The sequence below is a fragment of the Psittacula echo genome (genome assembly GCF_963264785.1).
Source record: "Psittacula echo genome assembly, chromosome: 2".
NCBI lineage: Eukaryota > Metazoa > Chordata > Aves > Psittaciformes > Psittacidae > Psittacula > Psittacula echo.
Genome location: NC_137737.1, coordinates 96,587,791 through 96,615,668, shown reverse-complemented (window position 1 = coordinate 96,615,668; position 27,878 = coordinate 96,587,791). Strand labels below are relative to the sequence as shown.

The 27,878-nt window shown below is 38.8% G+C and overlaps 1 protein-coding gene across 1 annotated transcript; it reads right to left on the bottom strand.

The window, feature by feature from the left end:
- Positions 1-380: 380 nt before the first annotated feature.
- On the bottom strand, positions 381-27,878 carry EXOC3 (exocyst complex component 3). Its single transcript, XM_080610314.1, has 12 exons — positions 27,690-27,878; positions 24,376-24,595; positions 21,669-22,350; positions 14,128-14,245; positions 11,282-11,407; positions 9,711-9,811; positions 9,104-9,214; positions 8,199-8,349; positions 6,417-6,539; positions 3,001-3,162; positions 1,629-1,756; positions 381-1,187 (listed from the first exon to the last, which is right to left on the bottom strand). The coding sequence occupies exons 1-12, from the start codon at positions 27,831-27,833 to the stop codon at positions 1,016-1,018; spliced, it is 2,238 nt and encodes a 745-aa protein (XP_080466440.1). The 5' UTR covers positions 27,834-27,878; the 3' UTR covers positions 381-1,015.

Genomic DNA, 27,878 nt, shown 5'->3' with positions numbered 1-27,878 from the left:
AACAAGTTACAAACTCCAGAACATTAACTGCTAATTCATACAGGCTTGTGTACTTAGCTCTGGCACCTCTGTTCAGGTATAACAGATAACGCCTGCTCTCTGCCCTTTATCAAGTCACTTTAGATCTCCAGTTTTCTAGTCGTATTTTATAATGAGAACAGATAATACTGAAAAGAGCCTTAAGCATTGATCTGAAAATACTGTGGAAATAAAACACATTATCTTGTGCTTTCAGAAAACTGTTAAATCCAAAGTTTATTCACACTTCAAACAGAACAAGATTTAAACCTACTGTAAATCTATAAGGATGCAAATACAACATAGCTGAAGGAAGCAGTAGTTTAGCATTTTATGGAAGTGGTGGTGCTTTCTGTGCTGTTTTTAGTGAATCAATGAAAAAAAAATTGTACCTCGTGTGTGTTTATTTATTTATTCACTCTATAATCAAATTGCACCGCAGCAATTTCATTCAGTCCCCCAAGTCAGGAAACTGATTTCGTAATTAAGGTTTCTGCAATAAACTATTTTACACCAAAGTAAGTACATACACAATGTATAATGTGAAAGTGGATTGAGGGCATTAATATACGCTCAGCTCAACGCAGTGCCATATAAAGACAGTTCTAAAGGAGTCTGCTTAGGTACTGTAGCAGATGTATTTTAGCATATCCAACACTAATATGCTGTTGTTTTTTGTGTAAACATCTTTATATGGCATTGCAGGACACCGTGCAAACATATTCCACAAGAAAAACATCAGCTGACAGCAAAAATAGGTCAGTGGCTGTAGTAAATAGGTCAGTGAAAAGACCCCCACCATTAGAAGCTTCATTCTTCAAGCATGACCTTTACATCCATCTTATTTCCCCACATCCAAGTCTTTAGAAAGAAACATGCTTAGCAAGTATCAGTGTATACTGAACTTTACTCAAAATAGCACTGCCAAATTTGCCCTCAGATACTTCAAACCTGTCGATCCCAGAGAAGTAATGACATATAGACACCAAGTTGTCAGTTACTTAAGAAGTTTTGGCACAGTCAGAGTAGGAACAGTAATTTCTTTAAAGATTGGCACATAGTTTGGATTCGGTTGGCTCGGACCTTGATCCAAAGTCTCAATGATATTCTGCTTCATATCTCTGCTGGCATCGCCTCTCACTGTCAGCAAAGCTGCAATATGGTCATCCCTGACAAAGGAAAATGGTAAAACTGGCATTAGCGGGAAACTTCGCACAAGGAAGATCTTAGTCAGAAGTATCACTTAGCTGGCAATCTTTTCTTTCTGTTTCAGCATGTACTTCAATTCTTCAACACATCTCCAGTCACTCAGAACTCACTCCTCCAGCTCAACATAAAAGCACTGTTTTGGCCTCTCTTAGGATTCTAAAACATGTTTTATCCTTCTAAAACTCAGAGTGGAAATATTTTTGTTATTCCCTTGCTGTACCACCGAGTACTTACATACGTGTACCTCCCAGCCCAGCTCATCTACACTTCATATTAACATCATTTTTCATAAGAAAGTGGCTACATTATAAAACATGAAAAAATACATCATCTCACCCAAAACTACAAAAATTATGATGCAGAAACTCCTCTCTTTTAACTTTGAGGGCAAAGAAAATTACCTGATATCTGGGTATTTACTGACTAAAGTTGAAACTTCCAAATAGAGCAATGAAGGATCAGTTAGCTTGATAACCTCTGCAATGGCTTTAATGATGTCACAAAGTCCTTCAGTGTCCTCTCCAGAGCCCTGCAAGAGGAAAAGTAAAAAAAAAAAAACCCAAACTAATTTCCAAACCAAAATCCCTCATATCTATGGAACATGACAATCTCTATGGTCCCTTCAACCCTAACCCTTCTAGGATTCTACAAACAATCCTTTATAATCAGTATTTTGCCCAACAATGCTCTTGAATTCCCCAAAGAGCTGAATTTTCAGACATTAAGAAAACAAAGTAATTTGCGAATTGTCACTGTAAATCTCTTCCCTCTTTCCTTGTTCTTCAGCCAGAGACCTACCCTCGCAGTATCGGTAAAAAAAGTCATGTCTTAGAACATATTGTTTCTATTTATCCACATGGTGATGCATTCTGGTCTTGAACTTTTGTTAATATGCCAGCATGAACTTTAGGAACAACTTATGCCAGATCTCTTCAGAAACACTACGTCAAAACTAGCCCTGCATCTGCTTCCTTCTAGTCATCTGGGCACCAAGGCAGCTTTCAACAACTTATCAACTGAACTGTAACTTCGATTTAATCTCTAGCATCTTCCACAGTGAGCAGAGATGAATGCTGCCTTTCCACACCCTCCCAGTTTTTAAGGCTTTCTCTGCATTCTTTTTGCATTTTGTTATATGTGTCCCTGGGAGCTTTCTGGCAGAGTCCTGCTCCTTACATAGTTAGCCTAAAATGAATACTGAATGTTTGTTTATTTTGTACATTGTTTCTCAACTACCTTTATTCTGCCTGTCTTTTCTATCTCTATTGCACCTTAAATGTCTTGTTGATTGTAAGTAAATAGAATGCATACTACTTAGGTAATAAATAACTGCATCTCTTCAATGCAGTATTGCTCTTTCTTCCAGCCAAGAAAAATAAAGCCTTATTTATTTTAATTTTATTTATTTAATTTATTTTCTTTTATTTCATCTTATTTACTTTATTTTAATTATTTTATTAACAAACAACTGCTTTTTCTTTCACTGACTACTATGAATTCAAGGCACCCATCTCTGTGGGGCCGTTCAAATATTCCACTGCAGAGAGCTTTATAAGCACAAAGTAGTAGAAACTGGTGCACAGGAGCTATAGCAACAGGCCTGAATGTGTTCAGAAACACTGTCTGCTCCCAGCTGGCACCCTCGATGTTTACAAGTTCCTCAATGTTTTAGAGAGACGGAGATCTAACTGCAGCCATTCTCCCCAAGCAGTAAACATGTGTGGTTCATTCTAAATCACCAGGTTAACAGCATTATCCAAAGAAAATACTTACAGCCGCAAGCTTCTTAAACAGAAATCTGAACTGTTCTGCTTCTTTGATCATTCTTTCTGCACCCTCTTTTCTCTCTTCTGCATTCTTAAAAGATATACGTTTTAACATGATTGCTCTGATGTATTCCACAACCACCCTCCGATGGGCCTCGATAGTCATTGTCTGAAAGAAAAGAGAAAGGTGGTGGATTATGCCACTGACACCTGCAAATGTCACCATTACTTTTAGGTTTTGAGCAATTACCAGGCTTTGAAATGTGTATTTGCACTTCATCACCAGGACACAGCTTTTGCTAATACTATACATTTTCAGTGGCTCTAGATTTTCACAATGCTAAAAGAAATGACAATCTGTCCTTCTCTAATGAGGAGGATGTGCCAATCCTCCTGATAAAAAAAATATAATAAACAGCAAAACCAAGATCTCTAATGAGGTTTGCTTTATTTTTGAGGGCAGTTCTATCTAGGAGAACAAACATGAAATAATTTGGATATCTTTAGAAGAGACCTGTGCCTGGCCTTGCAGCCTTGCTCTTTCTATCTCTGGTCAAGGAACGACCAGCCACCAGAGGGCCTTCTGCTGGAGAACTCCAGCATTTTGCATAAAGCACTGCAAATCTTGTCTCCACTATCTGGGTCAAGCCTGGTAAGAAGTCTTGAGAGTCAGCAGCAATCACTTCCTCAGATATTCCTGGACTGATCTGCTGTACTGCACTTGTCTTTTCATAAATAGCTCCTGGTAACTAAGTGAAGCATCTGGCAGTGGTGTAAGAGTAATGCTGAGGTTTGGTAATAAAAAACCCCCACAAAACCATTGCATTTTTTCAACTGTAATGTAAGGAAGACTCCTTAAATCCCACAAGTCCTGAGGTATTTTCTTCCCCTAACTACGGTGGCAAAGTTACTTACAATTAAGAAAAAGCATGTGGAATAAGCAGTTACAAACTTTTAACCATATTTTATCAGCATAGATCAAGCTTTGGTTTCAATCAACATGTTCCTTAGTCAAAATTCTGGAGAAAGGTTTCAGGAAAGAGAGAAAATAAAGAGGGAAGACAACAGACTAGGAAGTACTGGAAGCCACAGCTCTCATCTAGGACATGGAAAACATGATTGCAAGTTCTGCTCTCAAGACTATGAAGAAATACCAGAGTTCGCTGGTTGTTCAGGGATGGCTTCTCCTGCATTGGTGGAATTGATGCCAATTACACAGAGGAAAATTAACTGCACAGAACAGACTGTGGGAGACTGACATGTATGCCTCATCCCACAGAATCATAGAATCGTAGAACAGTTAGGCTTGGAAAGGACCTTAAGATCATCAAGTTCCAACCTCCCTGCCATGGGCAGGGACGCTTCACACTAGAAAAGTAAGAAGGAACAGGTCTACTACAGCTGAGAAAGAGAACACTCAAGAAGAGCCACAGTTCAGTGATAGGGCATTCACTTTACACACAAGGAAAAATGGCAAAGCACAATGACTGTAAGATCCAGATCTCCCTCATTCCAGAACAGTGCCCTTCCCTTTAGACTACAGTCTTTTTGCAGGTGCTTTCTTTGTGTGGCTGTTAAAAACTGGATTTTCAAAACAGGGTTAACCAAGAGTACTTTAAAACCAGAAAAAAGCCCACCACAAACCAGGATAACAAAAGCATGTCCCATCGAGTGCTAGAACCTACGGTGTCTTGTCTAGGAGATTTTTTTGTGCTGGGAGACAGTGGAATAGCAGGTACGATGGATGCCAAGAAATGTGCTTGCCATCTTCCTCCCCATATGGTAGCAATAAATGCTACACGAAGAAAAACATGTGAATGCAGAAACTGGTATTAACACTTGAAGAAACTCATGCCAAGCTCTACTACCTCACAGTAAGAAACCAAATCTGGAAAAGAAAGCTGTTCCTGCGATAGAGACTAATTCTGGGAGTGACCTAACTTTCTGTGTGTACTTTTTCTGGACTGAAAATGTGTTATTATTCACTTCCATAATGAGGCCTCTACAATCTGCAAATACTGAAGTTTAAGAGGTCATGAGAGGAACTTTGAACAGTCCCCTCTATCTCTTAAAGAGTTAAGAAAGAGTAAACCACAGGATTTTGAGACTGTATTTTAAGCAGTTGTACTTAGTAAGGATTTTTTCAAAGACCTCACCTAAATCCTGATCTTGCTAGCTCCAAATATTTCCTACATCTTAGGGAATCATTTAAGACATGCTACCTTAACTACACAAACCTCATTTTAATTCAATAAAGGATAAAACCAAGTACAATTATACTAAAGATTAAAGGATAATAGAGAAATGCAGATACCCTTTGACAGATCACAGGGAAAAAAAAAAGACAAAAAAGACTTAACCTAGCACATTATACTGCTGCCTCAGCATGTTAAACATATTATGCATTTGTGAAACCTTATGGCAGCGGTTTAATTATGCCTCATTGCAAATATTAAAACACAATTACAGAATTTGCTTTAACTAAAAAAATAAAAAATTACAGGCCAGAAAAAATGGTGTCAAAGAGCTGGCTTTATCTGTCTACAAACTTCTGAGGAGAGATAGAAGAGTACAAGCTGGTAACAACACAGTCTAGTAACACGCGAAGAAGCATGGCCCCCAGGTCAAGGGACATGATTCTGCCCCTCTGCTCTGCTCTGGTGAGACCCTACCTTGGAGTACCGTGCCCAGCTCTGGAGCTCCCAACATAAGAGGGACATGGACGTGTTGGAGTTTGTCCAGAGGAGGGCCACACAAACAATCAGAGAGCTGGAGCACCGATCCTACGGGGCAAGGATGAGAGAGTTGGGGTTGTTCAGCCTGAAGAAGGCTCTGGGGAGACCTTATTGCGGCCCTTCAGTTCTTAAAAGGGCTTCTAAGAAAGATGTGAAGAGACGTTTCAGCAGGGTGTATTACGACAGGACAAGGGGTAATGATCTTAAACTAAAAGGGGAGATTCAGGATGGATGTGAGAAGAGTTCTTTACAGTGAGGGTTGTAAAATACTGGCACAAGCTGCCCAGAAAGGTGGTGGATGCATGACAGAGACATTCAAGGCCAGGCTGGATGTGGTTCTGGGCAACCTGATCTAGTTGAAGATGTTCCTGCTCACTGCAGGGGTTTGGTCTACATGGGCTTTGAAGGTCCCTTCTAACCCAAACTATTCTATGATTCATGACGTTACATTTTCAGGATTAAATCCTGCACCTCAGATGTGTCTTTGACAATACTAGTGAAAAAAAAAGAAAAGGAGAGAGAACTGCCAGATTCAGACTTCTGCAAGTTCAACACCATTATGAACGTGCTTTTCATTTCCAGTGATGCATCAAGCCAATTTCTGTATTCCGATTCTGCATTCCATTTAGTGTTCACTAATTCCAAACCAACACAATACTCTGAGTATCACAGATTATTTTGCACTTACCTTTTTATAAGGCTTCTTTATTTTTGAAAAGTCATTGAAATAATCCTCTACAGTGACACAGATAGTCCCCACTGCATTACACCCCATCAACCACTTCTTCGTCATCAGCTCATTAAGATGTGGCTGAAAAGGCAGTAAACAATCAATTAGAACACTTTCATAGCATTGCAGTTACAAAAAAGTAGGAAACAATTTTAAGTGTCATACATTTCCAAATTACACTCCTTCAATAGGAATAAGCAGTACAGAACAATTGTGTGATCAGTTGTCAGAATGACAGTTGCCACAGAGAGCTACCCTGATATACACACTGTGTGTATGTAAACCAGCTGCACTAGCCTGAGCATTTGTGTCATATTACTTCTCTAAAATGCTTTATTATGTTTTCTATTTAAATGTCTATGCTAAATAAAAGTATAAGGATAAAATTCATGTAAAAGCTGATGATTCCAATTTTAAATATGAAGCACTTTAAAACTGTTGTTATAATGCAACTTCATGCTTGATTTCTTGAACTGCTGCTGGCTACTCAGTTGCTCCCCTTTGCTGGCCTCACAGACTCCTTGTGCCTATGCCAAACCTGGTGGCCTGTATGCTTTACTTCTTTACCAGAACTCTACAATGCATAATTCCAGTATTCTCTACATCCACATACCCATCTTGCTTTGCTCTACCCAGAGGAAAAGTTATTTATGTATTAGAGCACAGTACTTTATAAATTATAATAGTGACATGAAGCTTGAGGTTAATGAATTGCAAAGAATGGTCATTAAGAGTAGATGGAGTGTCTTCTCAGAACCAGTGAGCACAGCTAATGAGAAATAAAAGGTTTTGCTTAAAAGCTCCAAGTTTAAAATAAACACTGCTCCAACATCTTTCTTAATGCGAGTCATTCAAGGCATTTACATTAGTTCAAAATATTATTACAAATTTAACAAGTCCCAGAGCACCTTTCTTTGCTCCCACCATTTCTCTAATTTCCCTGCCTTCCTCTCCATACTCTCAATTTCTTTTTAGTAATAAAGATTTTTTTTTTTCCCCAGATGCTAGAATTCTTACACATGGAAATTTATCAGTCAGAAAAGGCCCACCTTTGGAGTCAATCAGCTGTCTTAATTATAGGGGTACTGCATCTGTACCAAGATCATAGAACCATAGAATGGAAAGGACCTTAAGATCATCAAGTTCCAACTTCTCTGCCATGGCCAGGGACACCTCACACCAGACCATGCTGCCCGAGGCTATGTCCAGCCCAGCCTTGAACACTGCCAGGGATGAGGCATTTACCACTTGTTTGGGCAACCTGCTCCAGTGCCTCACCACCCTCACAGCAAAGAACTTCTTCCTTATATCTAACTTGAACTTCCCCTGTTTAAGGTTAAACCCATTACCCCTTGTCACATCACTATGGTCCCTGATGAAGAATCCCTCTCCAGCATCGTTATTATACAAAAGATAATTAAATTGTCAGCATTATTTTCCCAAGTAATTCTTAAAACTCAACTACAAAAGCATAAGACTAAGTACAATCTGCTAGAAAATATTCACTGTATACAAAGAACCTGTCTCAAGTCATCCTGTGAAATATAATCAAGCAACCTTTTAGTCTCCTACATACAAATTGTATCAGTGAAGAACAATACTGATGTTCACTGGCACTTTGCTAGCACACCACATATAAAATGTTTAGCAATCAGAAGGCTTCATAACTACTTTATCCCTGAATTATTTTTCCTTATAAAATAATACTTCTGGGGTTTTTTTGAGGAAAAAAGTTCTAACCTCTAAATCCATGAAGACTTCATCTAGCAGGCTAGAGCATCCTTCTTTGGCAATGATGTCTAAAGTTGCATCCATGCTTGCATGACTGCTTGACAACGTGTCTTCCATTTCAAGTTTCAAGTATTTTCTTTTCAGACTGATTATAGATTCTCTGTGACAAATAACAATGCTTTTCATCATCTACCAATGCACAACTGCATTGCTACTAGATCTCTGGAGTGCATACATGAAAAGAAACATACTAGAGAGTCTTAATTTTGCAAGGAGAAATAATGCCAGCTGCTTGCTTTGGAAGCCTTAACTTGCTCTCCAGCATGACTTTAGAGTGATCAGCTTAGGCTAGTTTTATGCTGGTAATAAACTGCTGCTGACTTGTAGACTTGAGAATAGCAGCAGAGAGAGATGAACATGGGGTTTGATTGCTGAGCACCAAAACATGTGCAACAAGGATTTCTTTCCCTGTTTTGATATTCTTAATAGAGTAAGGTCTACCTTTACTTCTCTTCAGTTCACCTTGATGATGGCTGCTTGAAGGTGAACTGTGAGAGATCAAATGTAAGAGAAGATGGCTGGCCCCAGACCAACTACCTGGAATGAATTTTTCAAATTCTGAAAGTTGCAGACAAATTTTTCTTTGGCAATGAAATTCTTGGAATAAGAAGTGGATTTTCAGCAGTGAGGGGCAATGGCTTGGCCTGCCTTGCCAAAGGCAAGAGCAAACACAACATCCGCTTCTTAAAACAGTAACATGCTTCAACCTATTGCCTTTTTCAGTCAGCTAAACTATCTTAACTGAAACCCTCTTTGTATACAAAAGGAGGAGAAGGTCCTGCGAACACACAGTATTACAAATCAAGTATCAATACTTTTTCTTCTCACAATACTTTAAGAACATGCAGACTTACTTAAAGGTCTGACAGTTGTTGATGACTGCAATCATGTATTGAACATAACATTGAGGATACTGACGATTTTTAAGATGTTCTTCTTTATACAGCTGTGCTTCATCTTTGTACCTGTAACGTAAACAAGGAATGTCATTAAATAGACAGAAATCGGTAATAACTTAAGTACACCTGTAGGTTCAAATGCTCCATAAGGGCCTGTCAGGTACTTAAAAAGTATTTTATAAAAGGAAGGCTTGCTGCTCGTGTGATGTTTAACCCCTTGGTTCTGGGCAGAATCCAGCCAAGGAGGTGTTTTGTCTTAGTTAGGAGTACAACACATAAATTTGAGATATAAAAAAAAAAAGTTGAACTGACTCCATAACAGCCATTTGCAGAGAGGAACTGAAAGTGCCACTCACCAGCACTGAAGAACTTCTGTGACGAAACAGGGGAAGGGAGGAAGAAAGCAAGGAAAGTAAAGGGAAGAAAAGCTTGGTTGGCACAGTTGTGATAGGAGAAAGCAAGCAGTAAAGAAACATCCATACACGAAACAGGTATTGGAATTGTAGGAAGAAAGGAAAGCAGAAGCAGCATAAAGCATTTGTATTTTAAAAAATTATATTACCTGGTTAAAAATGAATTCATTTGTTGAAGACACAGAAGGAGTACCTTTGTTTTCAAATCTTCATTTATCTGAGCAGCCACCTGAAGATTCTGCTCAAACATCTAGGTTAAAAAATAGTTTAGTTATAAAAAGAGACCTTTAGCAGTGGCAAACCAAAGACAGAGCTCCTGTCTTGTTGGAGACTCCCACTAGCAACAGCTTTACATATGTCCTTCTTATTAAACAAGCCTGTACAATTGCTGCTGACTAAACCAAAAATCACTATTTCTATAAGTGTAACTAAATTATTTGCAACCATTAATATACACAGCAGTTTTCTCCTGACACTGAGAACAGCTGCATTCTTTCTCCAGCAAGAGTACTTAGTATTTCTGATTCAGTAGGAATTTGGCTTTGCAGTGGATCAAATTTCTCAGGTCAACTCCTGCAGCTAGTAATGAATAACCTTACAACTCAAATTCCTTTGCTTTCCCCATACATGAAAGCAGTAAGTTAACATCAGTGAAGTAGAAGAGACCTCTAAACTTCAGAAACACAGCTAGGCACAAGATCCAGGTGACCTACAGGGAACTGTGTGAAGGAGGAGGGGGACTAGAAAAGAAGGGTACAAAACCAGCTCGAAACGTGAGCTGCTGTCATGCCCAGATGATTTTGAGTTCCACTGTTACATGAATCTCAACACCGCAGCCTCTGACAGCACAACACTATCCAATGAGCCACCAGTTTCTTTGGCATCACACACCTTCCGAACAGGATTAGATAAGTCAACCTTGGCACTAATATAAATGAGAACAAATGCAGCAAAAAACCCAGAGAGAGAAAGGAAAGAAATAAAGCATAAAACAATTGCAGGAAGAAGAGAACATCAATCTTTCACTGAAGGTACCTAACACAGTATTTGTAAAGAAAATCAGAAAATGAGCATAATAAACTGACTACTAGCCTTCTACTACCAACAGGGTGGTGCAGTTTTGTGTTTGTTTTTTGTACAGCTTTATTTTTTATTTCTAAATCTTAGAAATAGCCTTATCTTTTCTGTTTTGAGGCTATTTCATAATTTGGACAGGCACTAATGTTAACTGAAATAGGGTTTAAACAGCAACATTTTTGATCTTCAACAGCACTCTTCTTTCCAGTATTAAGGTGTTTGTATGATGAAAAAATTACAGGAACAAATACATGCCTAACTAACTCAGCACCATATTAACAAGCAATATTCTCCTAACTAGCAAACATCTCATCTGGTCAGCTTATACTACAAATTTCCATGAAGAGACCCAAGTAAAAGCAGTTAACTAAATATAAATACCAACAAAATAGGTTTGGAAAAATGTGTTTCTAATCTACACACAAAAAGAACTAATTCTAACTGTTAAAGTGAAGAAGGCAAATAAACGTTCAAAAAAACCCAACCCCTCCAACTAACAACTCTATAGGAGAAAACCTATACTTCAATAGGCATAAACTCAACATCATTCCAAACAGCTTGATTTCCCCCTCCCATCTCTCCATTGCCCCAAATTCATATACTGCTTCCGCAGATTGTCTAGAATAACCAATTTTTCTTATACCTGGAAAACAATAGCTGGGAGTGTCGTCTGATAGTACCCATCTTGATCTGCTTCTGGCTCAGTTTCTTTTATCCAGTCTTTTTTATCTGTCTCCAGTGCTTTTCGTAGCCAGCCAATGATGTTTGACTACATTAAATAAAGCAACCAAGAGAAAGATTTGTAATTTAACAAAACAAAAAAAAAATCCACTACAATATTTGGAAGAGCAGTCATTTACATAACGCATAGTATATATAGTAGCAGATAATGTTGATCACTCTTGTAATTGCTACAAGATATAGGTAACATAGGCAAATTGGAATTTGCAGTAACTAAAAAGGTTAGTACTGGTAAACCAGTGATGCACTTCTTAGGCACATTGGAAAGGAGTACTCCTAACACAAAGAACAAGTCAGTTAGGCAGAATCAACGTGTTTATTAACTTTGGAAGCATTCATTAAGCATCAAGCTGTAGTTTCAAACTGAAATTTTCAAGAGCTGAAAAAACTGGGATAATACTTAATGTTGGAAATTTTAACACGTATCTGCTTGTAGTTCCTTTACATACATTTTAGGAAACTGATGCTTGTTACTGTTGGGGACAAAACTCCAGGATTAGATTAAATGGGTTGTATTTCTTGGAGCATAAGTGGTACAGAAAATTGTGAGGGAGATAAAACAGTTGGCTCTCCTCCCAGCTGACCAGCACAGTATATAGCAAACAGACATTAATAACAACTGGTTTTAGAAGCAGATTAAGCCAGTTTTGTGATCAGTTGCATCACACAGATACCATGGACATATTTGCTAGAGTAGGCAGTAAAGACCAACATGTCTGCTAAACATGTAATTGGATTCTTTGATTTCTGTCTAAAATAATTATTCCTATATTTTCAAAGGTTTGAAGGTGTCTGACTCTTTTCTGCTTTATTCACATTTAGTCAAAACCCCTGGTAGAGGTTCATAATTCTTTCTAATGTGTAACAGGTATATTAATATGCCATACCACACAAAATTAAATAGGACCGGCAGGCATGTACAGAAAGGGAAAATAACAGTCTAATAGTGGTATGTTTTTAATGCTAACATTTTCAAATGTAATAAATTAGTATATTTTGGTCAAAACTCTTATCAGCAGATAGAATAAAGGAAGAAACTGAAAACAGTCTTCCTGCACAAGGAATGCTGCTGACCAAACGCAGACGTCTAGTTTCCTCCTTTTTTTAATGACAGTGAGTGGCCTGTCAAGTGCTGTACCTGCTAAGTATACATACTACCACCTTCAGTCACGTGAAATGAGGTACCTTCTTCCTCATAAGCATGGAACTGCTCTGATGAGATACGACTAACAAAGCAGTTAATCTTTAAGCCAGAAGCCCAAGGGACATCAACAGTTTTTACCTTAAGATCATCATTTACAAGAACTTTCTAAAGCTGAGGCACTTAGGGAAAAAAATAATCTATTAGAAATCTGTTAATACCTATTAGCATTTTATTTCTTATGAAAATGAGCCATTTTTATTGACTTAAACATCAATACTTGATAGTTACAATTAGGAAATACTTTAATTTACCCAAACCAAACTAGTTATGTTTTGTTTACAAACAGTTTTAAATGAAACATTGAAAGAAATAAAGTGGAAGTTAAGTGGGGATGTGTAGAAAATTAGATCAGGCTGAATCCTGTGAAACAAATCAGCAGTTTCAGTATTTTCTGCCTTAAAAAAGAAGATGCAGCCAAAAAATCAAAACCAGCAAAAGAAAACCACTCTGTGTTTAACAGCACAGTAGCTTTGCTTTATTTTATTTATAGATTATAAATACAAGTGTTCTATATTTTCCAGTGAGTAGGGAAAAAACATTTCTGAACAACCAATGCAAGTATATTTTTTCATCTTAGTAGGGGATGAAATGAATTCAAAGGCATTTCCTGACTCAAGCCAAAAGTAGCTTGAGAAAACAAACCAATGTTTTTTGTCCTAAAGGTAAGTGCAGAAAAATAAACTTACATGAAAGTCCTAATAAAGCTAATGTGAAGCAGAGCCTCTACTGGCAACTTCCTTGAGACTTAACAAGATTGGTTCATATTATTGTGATACTAAGGTCAAGTAGTTGCTGTTGCTGGTCATATTTTAGCAGCTGGCACATCCAAAGGAGTAGAAAAATTTCCCTCCTCTGCTTGGCAGAGTTCCTAAGCTTAGGAGGAGGAGGAATTCAACTGAACAATGTAAGAACAGTAAGCCCAAAGTTCCAACTACCCTAATCTTTAAAGAAAAATACATCTAAAAACCTGACAAACATGTACTGATTCTTTTGCCACGCAGTTGGCCAATTTCCAGTGATGCTTAGGGTAAATCTAAGGACACCTATTCTTGGTTAAGATGCACTTAAAACAGCATCCACAAAAGGAAATCATGCTCATGCAGTTGACAGGCATGAAGGGAAAAAGTGTTAAAAGAATCAATCTGGCAAACATGAATATCCTGATTACCTTGAAAAGATCACATCTGTATTAAATGTTGACATGGTTACTATAGGGACCAACTGCATTCAGTGGCTTTTCAGTATAGTAATACGTAACATACTATAACTATGATTTTACATGTACGAATACTGAACTCCCTCCTTTCTAATAAGCTATGATTAATACGGTCTGTAAAGCATAATTATTCCTTGAAATGTCATGATTTAAATCTATAAAGTCACCTGATTACAATTTTATAAACAGACCTACACATAGTACATGAAAATTTATAAAAGTAGTGATACCATTCGACACATTAGTTTCCTCTGATGGAGGAACAGCACTGAGGCACTAACGCTGCCATAAACGCATTCAAACTTATTTTTGCACTATCATTACTCACAGTAAGTGTCGACATGTACTTGCTGAGAAGCTGGTCTACCACATTTTGTGAAATCAGAGCATCCAGAGAATTCACATCCACTTCGGGAGACAGTTCTGAATTTCCCATCATCTCTGTACTGAGTTTAAAAAAAACAAGCAAACAAAAAGAGACATTACAGATTAGTAAAAAAATTTGATAAAAAGTTAAAAACTAATCAGCTTTTTTTGCATGACCACTGTAATGGGCAGTTTTCCAATATCTATACATTTCAGAAAGTTCTTAATAGTAACTGCAACAATAACTGCATTTACAAGGAATGTAAATAAAACTATGCAATAGAAAGAACAGGATGTAAAAGCAATAGCCCAGCATATATTAAAAACATATATTACAGACATTTTAAATATTCAGTCCTTTCATGTCTTTCTAACTTTTACGTATGAGAATAAGCAACTGCTTAAGACTGAGTAAAAGCCAACTGGTTCAATCTGTGGGCTCTTAATAGGGGCCGATTTTATGTGTGTTTTAAGTTTAAGAGGTGATGACAGACAATTTACACATTCTGAACTTTAGAATGGGAAAGATCAGTGAAAAGTACCAAATCCTCTCCTCAGTTTCTCAAAAAAGCTTCTGCTTTGCTACTTTTATCACATCTCTATCAAAGCTAAAATACATTGAAAGAAAATCTAACTCTTTCCTGTATTGGAAGAGAATACACCTAAGAGGAGGAGGCACCTCACATGCCAAATCAAAAGTGCATTTCATTAAAATGATATTTTCCATCTATATAAGATTGTATAATGAGTTGCTTGTGTAACTAAAAAACCCAAAGCTATGCCAAAGCACAACACAGAAAGAATTTTTAATATTTTATGCTTTAAAACCCAGTAACCCTAAACCACACTCTTCAGAGAATGCATTATTAACTGCTGATGGAAATACATTCAATCATAACACATAAATTGTTCCACATTCCATTTTTAGTGTGCTTGCAGAAGGAAGCCACAAATTCTATATTTGCAGTGGCAACTATAAAAAACAAATAGCAAATTAAAAAAGAAATCCTAAACAAGTGTTTAGTTTGTATATTTCTGCAAGTTAAAGTGCTTTGGGTGCATGCAATAAGTGAGCATAGTGCTGCTTCCCTGTAATGAAAAAAAAACCCTCAAAGCACTAAAAAAAACCCCATACAATGGCTAACTACTAAAAAACCCCAACATTTCAGCATTTGAAACTATAAAAGCTACTGTAACTGAACACTTTACATTTGTAGCTTCTTCCTGAGCCTGTAGAAAAAGAAACTGAAGGTATTTCACGTGGCTCAAGCTATCTAGAAAACTGAACTCCGTTCTCTTGCTGTTTACATAAAGAATACACATAATAGCAGGACCTGCTCTAAGCTTGTTCAGGGGAATTGTGAGAAGCTGTCTGTGGCACTATGCCACACAGGAAGATATTTCTACCCTCATCATATTATCATTCCCTACAAGGCCTCAGAGACATTAAATCTTTCTCAAAGCTTATCAAGTGAAGCCCCAAACAGGCTTCTACCTCTAGCTCTCAAAGACAAAAATTCTTACTATACTATACATTACCACAAGTTCTCTTTCCTGATTGCAAAAACCCAACATCTGGGGGAAAGGAAGGGATGGGCAATGCTCTTAGAAGTGCTAGGAGGCTTCTAATTACAGGGAAGAATTACTTCCCTTCAAAAAAAAACCCAGTTTATTATTAAGTTGAAAATTTCAATCAATTGTATTATCTGGAAACATTTTAAAGGCTTCTATTCTGCCTCCTATGTCAGGCTTGCTCCCAATCCTGCTCTGCCTTGTAAAAAGAAGTACTTGATCCAGAGACAACATCCAGCTAGATGCATAGTACCATTCCTTCTGTTCTTCCTGAGAGTGAGATTGTTGGCAATGCCTGTAGCAATATTTGTGAACCTTTAGCAGTTTTGTCAACACTTGATCAGTATCTGATAAAATGATGTTAAAAAAATATGGGCATCAGTATCTTACAAGACTTTAGTTTTTTCCCCTGAATGTCTGGATTTTAGACCAGGTAGAGTCCTGGTCCCAAACTGGTGAAGATTTAGTAATAGCAGTATGTTTCCAAAGCTCTCATTGATTTAAATATGAAAGACGAATACATCTAGCACAGTAAAACTACAACCCACTCAAATATTAAAGGCTATTATTCCACATGCAGTATCACTTCTCAGGTAAGAGCTGAATACAGTTCTAAAAACAGATTCTAAGGCAAGTTTTCATAGGGAAAAGATAGGATACTTTTAAAACTCCTATCTTGGAAATACTGTAAACAGAAGTAATGCATGGCTTTCTTATCAGTTCATTACACAGAAAAAACACCCTCAATACCGCTTCTCTTAATTAGTCAGTATTTTCTCACCTGGCTTTGAAGTGCAGGTGGAATATGCGAATACAAATATTTATGTTCCCTCTAACATCCAGTTATATTTAATGGAAGTAGAGAAAGATTAGAAAGGACAAAACTAGCTTCTACCATTCAGCATTCCATAGAAGTGAACAAGGAAAGTGAGAGCAGCATAAAACCAATTTTTTGTGCAGGTAAAAGCAGGTGAAATATCACAGAAACAGTTCTCATGGTGTCATATAGGTCACCCTCCTTCACACTTTAACCATGACATATAAACATAACAACACAATACATTTTCTATAGCGATAAGACATGTCCAGCAACTGAGATTTGGTAAGCTCTGAAAGTATCCCGCTTGAGCACTTTTCCCCACTCCCAGTCCTGAGCCTATTTCTTCTTCCACTGTCCACTACAAACATAGACAAAAGCTAAATATCAACCTCTTTATAACAGTTTACTGTAATCTATAAGAAAACAATTATTGTGCTGCCCTCTGACCTTTTTTTTTTTTTAAAGAGAAGAAACTCAAAGCCTCATTTCTTTTCCCTGAGATATTTCCTCTACTTTCCATCACACTTATTACATGAAAATACAGGGGAGAAGTGCATTCTCAGCTATCTTGCACTGCATCTACTCCTCTCATTGTTTCACTGCCTCCACAAGCCAATATCATCAGGTGCTATGAGCCACACAGCCTGCTGTAGGAGCAACCCCTTTTGATTTTTTTGCTTTGTAAACAGATACAATGCTCGCTTTGCTCCCTCTCTGTATGACAGAACAGATATTGAGAGAGATTTAGCTCCGAATCATCTAATTCCATTGCAATCTGCTCTGCTTTCTGGGGGAGGGTAGAAGGTCAATTTTAAGACCAAGAATTGCCTTACTGGAACATCAACCTCAGGGCTGTGAAGAACCTGGGAGCAGAATTTCTATAGAGGCGACATCCCCATAGGTAGAGGGATTCACATGTTCCTGATTTTCATTCACTATGGAGTTATTCCTCTGGCCTTCTATTAACAAAGAAGAACAGGCCAATGAACTCAGCTCTTTATTGGTAGCTTTATGTCTCATATATTCTGCACAGGTATGCAAGTATGCCTTAGTGGGCACTCCTTATTGTTCCTTGCAAAGAAGAAAAAAGCAGAACTTCACAGTGTAGAGCAAAGCATTACAAAGAGTACTGAACAAAAAATTAATCTTAATACTGTTCTGTAGAATTTCTATAACCAGCTGTCGTGGTTTAAGCCCAGGCCGTAAATTAGAAGCATGCAGTCTACTCCCCACCCCTCCCCCCCTTTCTTCCCTCTGCTTCTGGAGGGACGGGGAGAAGAATCAAAAGAATGCAACACCCATGGGTTGAGATAAGAACAGTTTAATAACTAAGGTATAACACAAATCACTACTGCTGCCACCAATAATAATAATGATAAAGGAAATAACAAGGGACAAGAATACAACTGTTCACCGACCGGTACCTGTTTACAGGTCATGGAAGGAGGGGCTGGCCACTTGGGAGGAATATAAGGCTGCTGCTAGAGGATGTAGGAAGGCAGCTAGGATGGCTAAGGCCTCCTTAGAATTAAATCTGGCAAGAGGGGTCAAGGACAGCAGAAAGAGCTTTTTCAAATACATAGCTGATAAAACTAACACCAGAGGCAAGGTAGGCCCACTGGTGAACAGGATGGGTGCCCTGGTGACAGAAGATACAGAGATGGCAGAGTTATTGAATGCCTTCTTTGTCTCTGTCTACTCTGCCGGAGGCAGTCCTGAAGAGCCCTGTACTCCTGAGACCTCAGATGAAGCCAGGTCAATGCAGCAGTTTGCCTTAGTCAATGAGGAATGGGTTAGGGACCAGTTGAGCAATCTGGACATCCATAAATCCATGAGTCCAGATGGGATGCACCCGCGGGTGCTGAGGGAACTGGCGGAAGTCATTGCTAGACCACTCTCCATCATCTTTACCAAGTCTTGGGAAACGGGAGAGGTGCCTGAGGACTGGAGGAAAGCAAATGTCACTCCAGTCTTCAAAAAGGGCAAGAAGGAGGACCCGGGTAACTATAGACCCGTCAGCCTCACCTCCATCCCTGGGAAAGTGATGGAGCACCTTATCCTTGATGCCATCTTAAGGCATGTCAAGGATAAGAGGGTTATGAGGGGCAGTCAACATGGCTTTACCAAGGGGAAGTCATGCTTGACCAACCTCATAGCCTTTTATGAGGAAATAACATTGTGGATGGATGATGGGAGAGCGGTGGATGTGGTCTACCTTGACTTCAGCAAAGCATTTGACACAGTCTCCCACAGCATCCTCATAGCTAAATTGAGGAAGTGTGGTCTGAATGATCAGGTGGTGAGGTGGACCGCGAACTGGCTGAAGGAGAGAAGCCAGAGAGTTGTAGTCTATGGGGCGGAGTCTAGTTGGAGGCCTGTATCTAGTGGAGTGCCTCAAGGGTCAGTATTGGGACCAGTATTATTTAATATATTCATCAATGATTTAGATGAGGGAATTGAGTGTACTGTCAGCAAGTTTGCTGATGACACTAAGCTGGGAGGAGTGGCTGACACGCCAGAAGGCTGTGCTGCCATCCAGCGAGACCTGGACAGGCTGGAGAGTTGGGCAGGGAGTAACTTGATGAAATATAACAAGGGAAAGTGTAGAGTCCTGCATCTGGGCAGGAACAACCCCAGGTTCCAGTATAGGTTAGGGAACAACCTGTTAGAGAGTAGTGTAGGGGAGAGGGACCTGGGGGTCCTAGTGGATGGCAGGATGACCATGAGCCAACACTGTGCCCTTGTGGCCAAGAAGGCCAATGGCACCCTGCGGTGTATTAGAAGGGAGGGTGGTTAGTATGTCGAGAGAGGTCCTCCTTCCCCTCTACTCGGCCCTGGTGAGACCGCATCTGGAGTATTGTGTTCAGTTCTGGGCCCCTCAGTTCAAGAAGGACAGGGACCTGCTGGAGAGAGTCCAGCACAGGGCAACTAAGATGATTAAGGGAGTGGAGCATCTCCCTTATGAGGAAAGGCTGAGGGAGCTGGGTCTCTATAGTTTGGAGGAGACTGAGGGGTGACCTTATTAGTGTATATAAATATATAAAGGGGGAGTGTCATGAGGATGGAGCCAGGCTCTTCTCAGTGGCAAACAATGACAGGACAAGGGGTAATGGGCTCAAACTGGAACACAAGAGGTTCCACTTAAACTTGAGAAGAAACTTCTTCTCAGTGAGGGTGACGGAACACTGGAACAGGCTGCCCAGGGAGGTTGTGGAGTCTCCTTCTCTGGAGACATTCAAAACCCGCCTGGACACATTCCTGTGTAACCTTATCTAGGTGTTCCTGCTCTGGCAGGGGGACTGGACTAGATGATCTTTTGAGGTCCCTTCCAATCTCTAACATACTGTGATACTGTGATACCTCATGCCCACCCCGCCGTGATCCAGCCCTTCCAGGTAACTCCCAGTTACATCCCCGGGCATGACGTGCTGTGGTATGGAATACCTCTTTGGTTAGTTTTGTGTCAGGTGTCCTGTCCCTGCTTCCTCCTGGCTTCCCCTCCTCCCTGGCAGAGCATGAGACTCACAAAGTCCTTGGTCAGAGTAAACATTCTGACCAGCAACTGAAAACATTGGCTTTATCAGTATTATTCCCAGGCCGAAAGTCAAAACCACAGCGCTGCACCAGCTACTAAGAAGGAGAAAAACTGACTGCTGCTGCTGAACCCAGGACACCAGCCTTATCTTCTGCCTATTCCCTTTATGCTATTATTATATTATACATATAATATATATTATATAATCAAGCATGCAATTTGTTGAATCAGTGAGATTGAACAATTGAAGACAGCAGAAGTGTACACAGCACGGACTCTGGGTCAGTGCCAGCTCTCAAGAACAGGATCACAGCCATGAGTCACAGAAAGGCTAGCATCACTTTCTCCCCAAACAAATCAGTTGCTCTAGTAACTACATGCTAGCAGAAACTAAACAGTTGCCTTTTGAGCTGTTTCTACTTGGAGGGTGAAAACAAAAATCTCCCCAATTGCAGAACACAACACAAAAAGAGTTTAAGAGAAAACCTGTAAGCAGAAATTCTTCTAAATAAGCCAATCGCTACACAGTTCTGAGAGAAAATCTGAAGGAAGTTACTACATTCTTTCCATTTAACATCAATGAAAGAACACTGAAACAGTCCCAGCCCCTGTAAGAAAGAACAATAGAAAGTTGTTAACCATACAGATCTTCTGGGGCTGTGGCCAACAACAATTTTGTTTCACATACGAGCTCTCAGTTTCTTCTGCTCTTTCCCAGTACTGGCACACAAATACAAGGTGACGGGAGCTTCAAGCAGGTCTTTAAAACTTTAGAGGCATTAAAACTTTAAGCTTACAAAACAGCTCAAAATCACATTAGAAAATGCAAGGAAGTTTTAAGGAGTGGTTTCCAGGAAGCAAGTGCATAAAAAACGTTGAATGAGCAAGTTCTTTAATTCTTTGGTTGCATAGACTCGTACAATGGTTTGAGTTGGAAGGGATCTTAAAGACCATCTAGTTCCAGCCCCCACTGTGGCTCCTACCCTAGTTGGGGATGCTTATACTTCAACACACCCCAGTCTTTCCAGTTGCTGACTCTAAAGGTCCACAGGCTCCAGTGACCCATGGTCTCCATAGAATCGTTTGGCTCAGAAGGGACCTTTAAAGATTATCTAGTTCAATCCTTCTGCCACAGGCAGGGATAGTTCCTGCTAGACCAGATTGCTCAATGCCCTATCCAGCCTGTCCTTGAACACTGCCAGGGATGGGGCAGACACAGCTTCTCCAGGCAACCTGTGCCAGTGTTTCACCACCCTCATAGTGAAGCATTTCTTCCTTTATATTTAACCTAAATTTACCTTCTTTCAGTTTAAAATCATTTTCCCTTGTGTTGTCACTACACACCCTTGTAATAACATCCTCTCCAGATTTCTTGTATGCCTATTTCAGGTATTAGAAGCTGCTCTAAGGTATCCCCTGAGCCTTCTCTTCTCCAGGCTGAACAAACCTAACTCTCTCAGCCTGTCTCCATAGGAAAGGTATCTTATATGTTAACAGACATGCAAATATTAGCACATAGATTGTGTTTCGCATGCTTACTCTCAGCTACTGCTAACAGAAGAGATGGAGACCTTACCTTTTGTATGTATTTAAAACCCAACTAAGAAGGCTAACAATCTCATTTGCTTCCAGGTCCTCTGCAGCAAGCTCTTGCATGCGGGTAGACAAAGCTTGATGGTACATGTCTAGCAATTTGTTGAAAATGTCATAATTTGGAGGAAAACATTGATCCAGCAGGGTTTTAGCCACAAGCAGGTCATCAACGACATATTTACGTATGATTTCTAGATGGCGCACGAGCCACATTTTGTCAGATTCTCTAGTATCTGCTTGAGTGCCTTCAATTCGTGTGCTCACAGTTCTATCCAAAATGTTGAACATCTTCTCTTTCCACTTCTTTGGTCTGCCAGGAGGTATGAACCCAGTTTGTTTTTTCCGGTCTAACATGCGCCTGTCTATTTTCTCTTCCCTCTCAATTATCCTAACAACAGAAACAAGCAAGGTTGGATCTCGACGGACTGTAACAAGAGATCTTTGAACCACCATCCAAAGTTGCTTTGCCAACTCCTCAGAAAGTTTCTGCATATCCCCAAAGTATGTATGGATGAGGTTCATGTCATGTGTGTTTTTGCTGTCCATGCGATACTGCTCATACATCAGGTCATCACGAGAACATTCCAAATCCATCAGTTTTCTATGAGCTTGCAGAAGTTCCCCTCGCTCAATCAGATCATGGGTCTCCCTGACTATCTCTGGAACTGAAAGATAGGCAGAGAAGCAGAAAAGAACATAGAATAAAACAACACAGTCAAAATACAGAGAATAAATACAATAAAAGCACTAGGAAACAAGCTGAAGAACACCTCTAGTAATTATTCTGAAATAATTTAAAGGAAATTATTGTTAAATACTCAAAAATTGCTAGTAAATGCTGAATGCCTTTATCCATTATTTACTATAATGCTCCATTTTGATCAGTGGCTAAACAAATATCACAGTACCTAGAGAAAGAAAATAATGTTCTCTTTTCTCTCCCTCTCCCACCCCCTCTTAAAAGAAAATAAAAATCCATGAAAATCTACTATGAAACAAATTGCAGTACGAGCTTTCTTGTATCTTCTACAAAAGTCATTTAACTTGCCTGACTAAAAGTCACTTATCCTGCTTAACCTGATGCTACATACACCAAATAATACTGATTTTTACCTCCTTCATGCAGGAAGTTTTTGCCTGCCTAAGGCGCAAAATAAAAATAGGGATAATTACCTATACTGCTAAAGTTTTTAGAAGATTTTTCTTTTTCTTTGCTGTTTTTCAGTATTTGAAGAATACTAGAGAAGAGGGTTAGGATCCTGGGGGGAAAAGAACTGAAAAATCTCAACATAAAAATGGTCACTGCAAAAAAGACAGCTAGTGATAAAACTGGTGTCCCCCAAACAAGGTTTGAAAAGGCACTTATACACAATCAGTAATCATGCTGAAAACAACTTCATTTATAAAATACTTGTTTTGCTCAGAGTGAAGTTATCAACAACTATACTGTTTAAGAATCCCAACAGGAGATGCTTCACACTAAAACCTTCTCAGAATGCCAGTAAAGGCATTGCCTCAACTGCATTCAGTGCAAAAAAAACCAACATCCCCAAAATAACTCAGCATTGTAACATACAAGATTTTGTTGTTCTAGCTGTTCTCTGTTGCTTACATGCAATGCTAGGCATTGAATGTAAATATTACATTTGGGTGGCTGTTTGAAGAGAGTATTCCGCTTTGGTACTGTAGCAGTTGGATGCACTCTCACAGAAATTAAACAAATCAATGTGGTACGACTGGGAAACAATTTTTCTTTATAGGTACACTGACTTACTATCAGGAAAAAAGAGGAAAGAAAAGCCTATTCAAATGAAATCAAAATGGCATGATAGGTTTAGCCCTCATTATAGGGGAAAAATTCTTAAAATTACTTACAAGCAGAAAAGTCCTGGCAAGGAATTCACCCTGATTCAAGATGGAATGGAATGTGCACCAAAAAGGCTGCATAAGAGGACAGAGGTAATCCTATTTTCTTTATCTTTACAGTACCCATTATATCATATTAATCTTATCTAATTTTGCAAACCTTCACACTTCTGCAGTGGTGCAAGGAAGAAGGGTCTCCCCTGTATAACTCCTTTATGCATGAGTTACTATCTGTGATTATGATGTCTGATTTTGAAGCAAGGACTGTGCATAGTTCAAACTGAACTTCAGGTGGTTTATACTTAGGCTTGTAACATTAACGGAAATCCTTGGAGGCTGTGGTGTGAGAAAGACTGCAGGGAATCATTGACTGGAGATCATGCCCTTTCATATTTCGCCTTGCTTGCACAAAGCTTTTGCTCCCCAAAATCATTTGGAACTATTTTTACCCCACAGGCTTGCTACAGGTGCCCAACTCGCTGGCAACATTCCAGATCTTTCTGAATGTTCTTTCTGTACATGGCACTTGCATATTTCAGTCTTTATACTACACATGTTATCGGTGCTACTGACTGCTAGCAAGAAGCTTCTTTGTGACTTGTGTTTGATTATGAGATAGGCTAGACTAGAAGTTCTTACAGCACAATTTAGACTTGATATATATTAAATGGTTACCAGCTAATTCTCTGAACATGATGCATAGGTGATTTCTCTTTCCCAGCAAAGTTTAAAGTTCTCAACATTACTTGAAAACTTGACAGCTGTTAGTATGATTTTAAAATGCCTTCAGAATGTGATGGATTATATAAAGACCACGAGATTACCTGAAAATATGTTCTTGAGATTTTCTACAGCAGCTGCCAGTTGGCTATGTTGCACTACGGCATCCTTAACATCCTTGAGGTTTTCTATGGTGTTGATGCTCTGTCTCCAGTCCTTATTGACATCTATCAAAGACTGCTGAATATCCTTCACATCATTAAGCGCATTGTGCAGTTGACTTAAACCTGTTCGTACTCCGTCTAACTGTGACTGTATTGCTGCCTTAAATACAAAGAAAAAGACAAAGAATGAACTCTTATTAATCATGGTAAGCTTTGTATTTTCAGCATTTCTCAGGAATTCATTTTCATTTCTGCATCTAACATTTTCAGAGAAAAACCACACCTGAAAAGGTAGTGTTATAGCTTACTAGAAACGTGTAACTTCCTCTGTGCGTGTGCACTTATTCTTTTTTTTTTTTTTTTTTTAAGTTCTGAAGTTTTATCTAGTTTCAAGGACCTAGACACAATTGGTTCACCTACAAAGCTAACACAACAGCATAGGCACATAGATCATGACCATTATAAATCTATATTAAACCAGGATCATCGGAAGGCAGAATGAGATTTCTTCACGTTTCCTTCTTAAATTAATTTCAAAGGATATCAGAATAAAGCTGATCCAGATGTCTCAACAGAATGCTTGGTATGTACAGATTCACAGAGCATTTTCCTAAAGCAATTAACAAAATTTGACTGGCAACTGAAAATGTTCTAAAAACCAAAAACCAAACCCTCTGGTCTATTATGCCTGAAGGCAAAACCCCGAAATAACTCAAAAGGAATTCAGTCAAAATACAACAAAACCCAAAACTGAATAAAATTTCAACATTGTGAAACATCAACAGCCACATCAATAATAAAGTACTAGATTATTTTTGGGAAAAAGAGAGGTTATTGATATAGGTATCTCTTGTGACAGGTGACACTTGAAATAAAGCCTTTTTGAATAAGCTATTAGTCCTGAATATCATTCGACATCCCAGGTACCTTATAGAACATGCATTACAGTGCATACTGAGTGAAAGAAATCAGATCACATCCACAACGTTTTTTATGTATGTGTTTTTTAAAACATGTGACTAAGATGAAATCAGGTGAGTGGAATATGAAACTGGAAATAACAGACTTCAAATACAAGCCAAAGACAAGACATCAGCGAAAACAGGTTGCATATCTCAAGGACTTGAAGTAACCAGTAAAGAAATGAAATAGCAATGGGTTTGCTAAGCTCAAAACACATTTTTTGCCATACGTTTAAGGCCAAAAAGTTTGGGCAGTCGTGGAACACTTTGTCTGATACTAGAAGCCAAAGAGGAAATCCTGGTAACTATGAACAACATTTATTGTGTTTTAAATGTACTGGGAAAGTCCCAGAAAAATGCAGTGATTGTTAAACTATTGCTGTTTATGTACTTTCAAATTATGACATGCTGATTTTATTGCTAAAGCTGTATTTTCCTGTCAGACTCAGTACAATTAAGCAGTCGTAAGGCATTTTTATGCAGTACCTATTTACAGAACTGCTGCATTAACACATTTTTCCCTTACAGGAACTGAGGTAATTAGGATACTCAGACACTCTGGATGATATTCAAATACAATCTCTTGAAGCTGAAGATAAGGTATTTTAAAAATCACACAACCATTAACTGTTCAATACAATTTCTTGGGAGGCAGAGCTTCAAGTATTACATATTCACACTTTTGCCTATTTAACTTTAGCAGAAACCTGATTATGTTCAACAGAAACAATTACTGATCTTAGTCACCAACACAAATGGCCAAGAAAAATTCTAAACCCAGATATCCACCCACGTTCAGTTTGTGTTCTACTAATCACATGGGGCCAGGGAGCGGTGAGGAGTGGGGGAAGGGAGAGAGGCATGTCCTAGCATTGTGGACTTTGCTTCCTAGAATGCGTATTCATCATAGATTGAACCAACCCTCACCATACTGGAAAAAAAACCCAACAAAACCAAAACCAACCAACCAACAAAACAAAAACAAACAAAAAACCCAAACAAAACCAAAGCCAAGCCATCCTAGGAACAGGGCTCAAAACACATATCTTTCTGGTCCTGTCCAAAATAGTAATTCTTATGGGAAAAACTGCTTTGTCACTTACCATCACCTCTTTCAGGAATGTACCCTAAACGCATTAAAGAGATATTTTGCTTCTTTTTGAAACAGGTATTTCTGACTATCTATAGATGACTGAAGTTAAGGTAACTTAATGTAAATAAAATGGAAACTAGCCATAAAGTGGATTTATGCATTTACAAAGCTTACAAAAATACATTTAGTCATCACTGTCTACAGAAGCATACAGTAAGCAAATGACTGCTCATGCATTATAAACAGCTCACAGTAACTAAACAACTGATCTATTATTAATAGACCCCACCACATGCTTCCTGCCTTAAATCTGAAAAACCCAGTCCAAGTCATCAGCATAAGTTCTGTTTCTATGCTACAGACAAAAATTAAAGTGTAATTTGCAAACACATTTTTTCACTGTGGAAGAAAACGGGGTCTCTTCTACTTCATCCAGCCCCCCACAGAGAAAGAGCCATCAAATACTTGTGGGATAAACAGACTTATTCTGAAGTATTAGATACAGTGTATACCAGCGATTTTTATCTTGTAAACCAAAAAATATTTCCCAAAACACTTTTCTAAGGCTTTACTCCAATTACTTAAGATAGCGGTCAAAATGACTGTTGGCTAATGAGTACTGGTGACAGAACAAGTCACACAGAGACACTAAACATAGGATGACCTTACTCATATTTTAGGCTATGCCTGTGTATGTGCATGTGTGTGCATGCACTCACATGTACACATGTGAATGAGGGGGGAATCATCGGGTACACTTCCACATGAGTGTCATAGATTTTAGCCATCTTCCATGAACCCATATAACAGCCAGAGACTAAACTGACTGACTGACCTTTTTCAGATGCAGTCATCGATTTTTTTGTTACAAGTTCAGCATTCAGTCATTAAGGTAAAGTTAGCTGGCTGACAAGCTACACAGCATGAAGGTAGCTGTCCATGGATAAACTGTCAAAGTTACAGGACATAAGAACACTTCAAATGCTTGAATAAAATTTCATTAAGATGTACAGCATTCGACTGTGTTACTTTCAGGATGCAAAGTTTCTGTTTCAGACAAGATCAAAAATATATATCCATGGTTTTAAATTATGTGGAAGAAACTGTAGAATCAAAAAGCAGAAAGGGCAGGAAGGGGGAAGTAAAGGAAGGTAAATTGATGCTGCACCACAGATACTCAGGTTTATCCAAGTTTGTACCTTGAGTCGAGCTTCTACTGAAGCCTTCTTACGAGCTTCCCTCCTGCGATACTGCTCCACTTTATCCAGCTGATCAGGACGCTGAAGCATTCCTGCTACTCTCTGAACAGCTGTTGCAACTGCTTCCCTATCTGTTTCCTCCATTGTTGATTAGGACCTCAAAATGCCTTCATAATTTAACAGTACTGA

Coding starts and splice junctions, on each gene's coding strand:
- EXOC3 (XM_080610314.1), bottom strand. CDS start 27,833: ATGGAGGAAACAGATAGGGAAGCAGTTGCAACAGCTGTTCAGAGAGTA. Junction 11,408..14,127: donor AGTACATGTCGACACTTACT/GTGAGTAATGAT, acceptor TATTTAATGTAG/TCAAACATCATTGGCTGGCT. Junction 1,188..1,628: donor AGTAAATACCCAGATATCAG/GTAATTTTCTTT, acceptor TTCCTTTGTCAG/GGATGACCATATTGCAGCTT.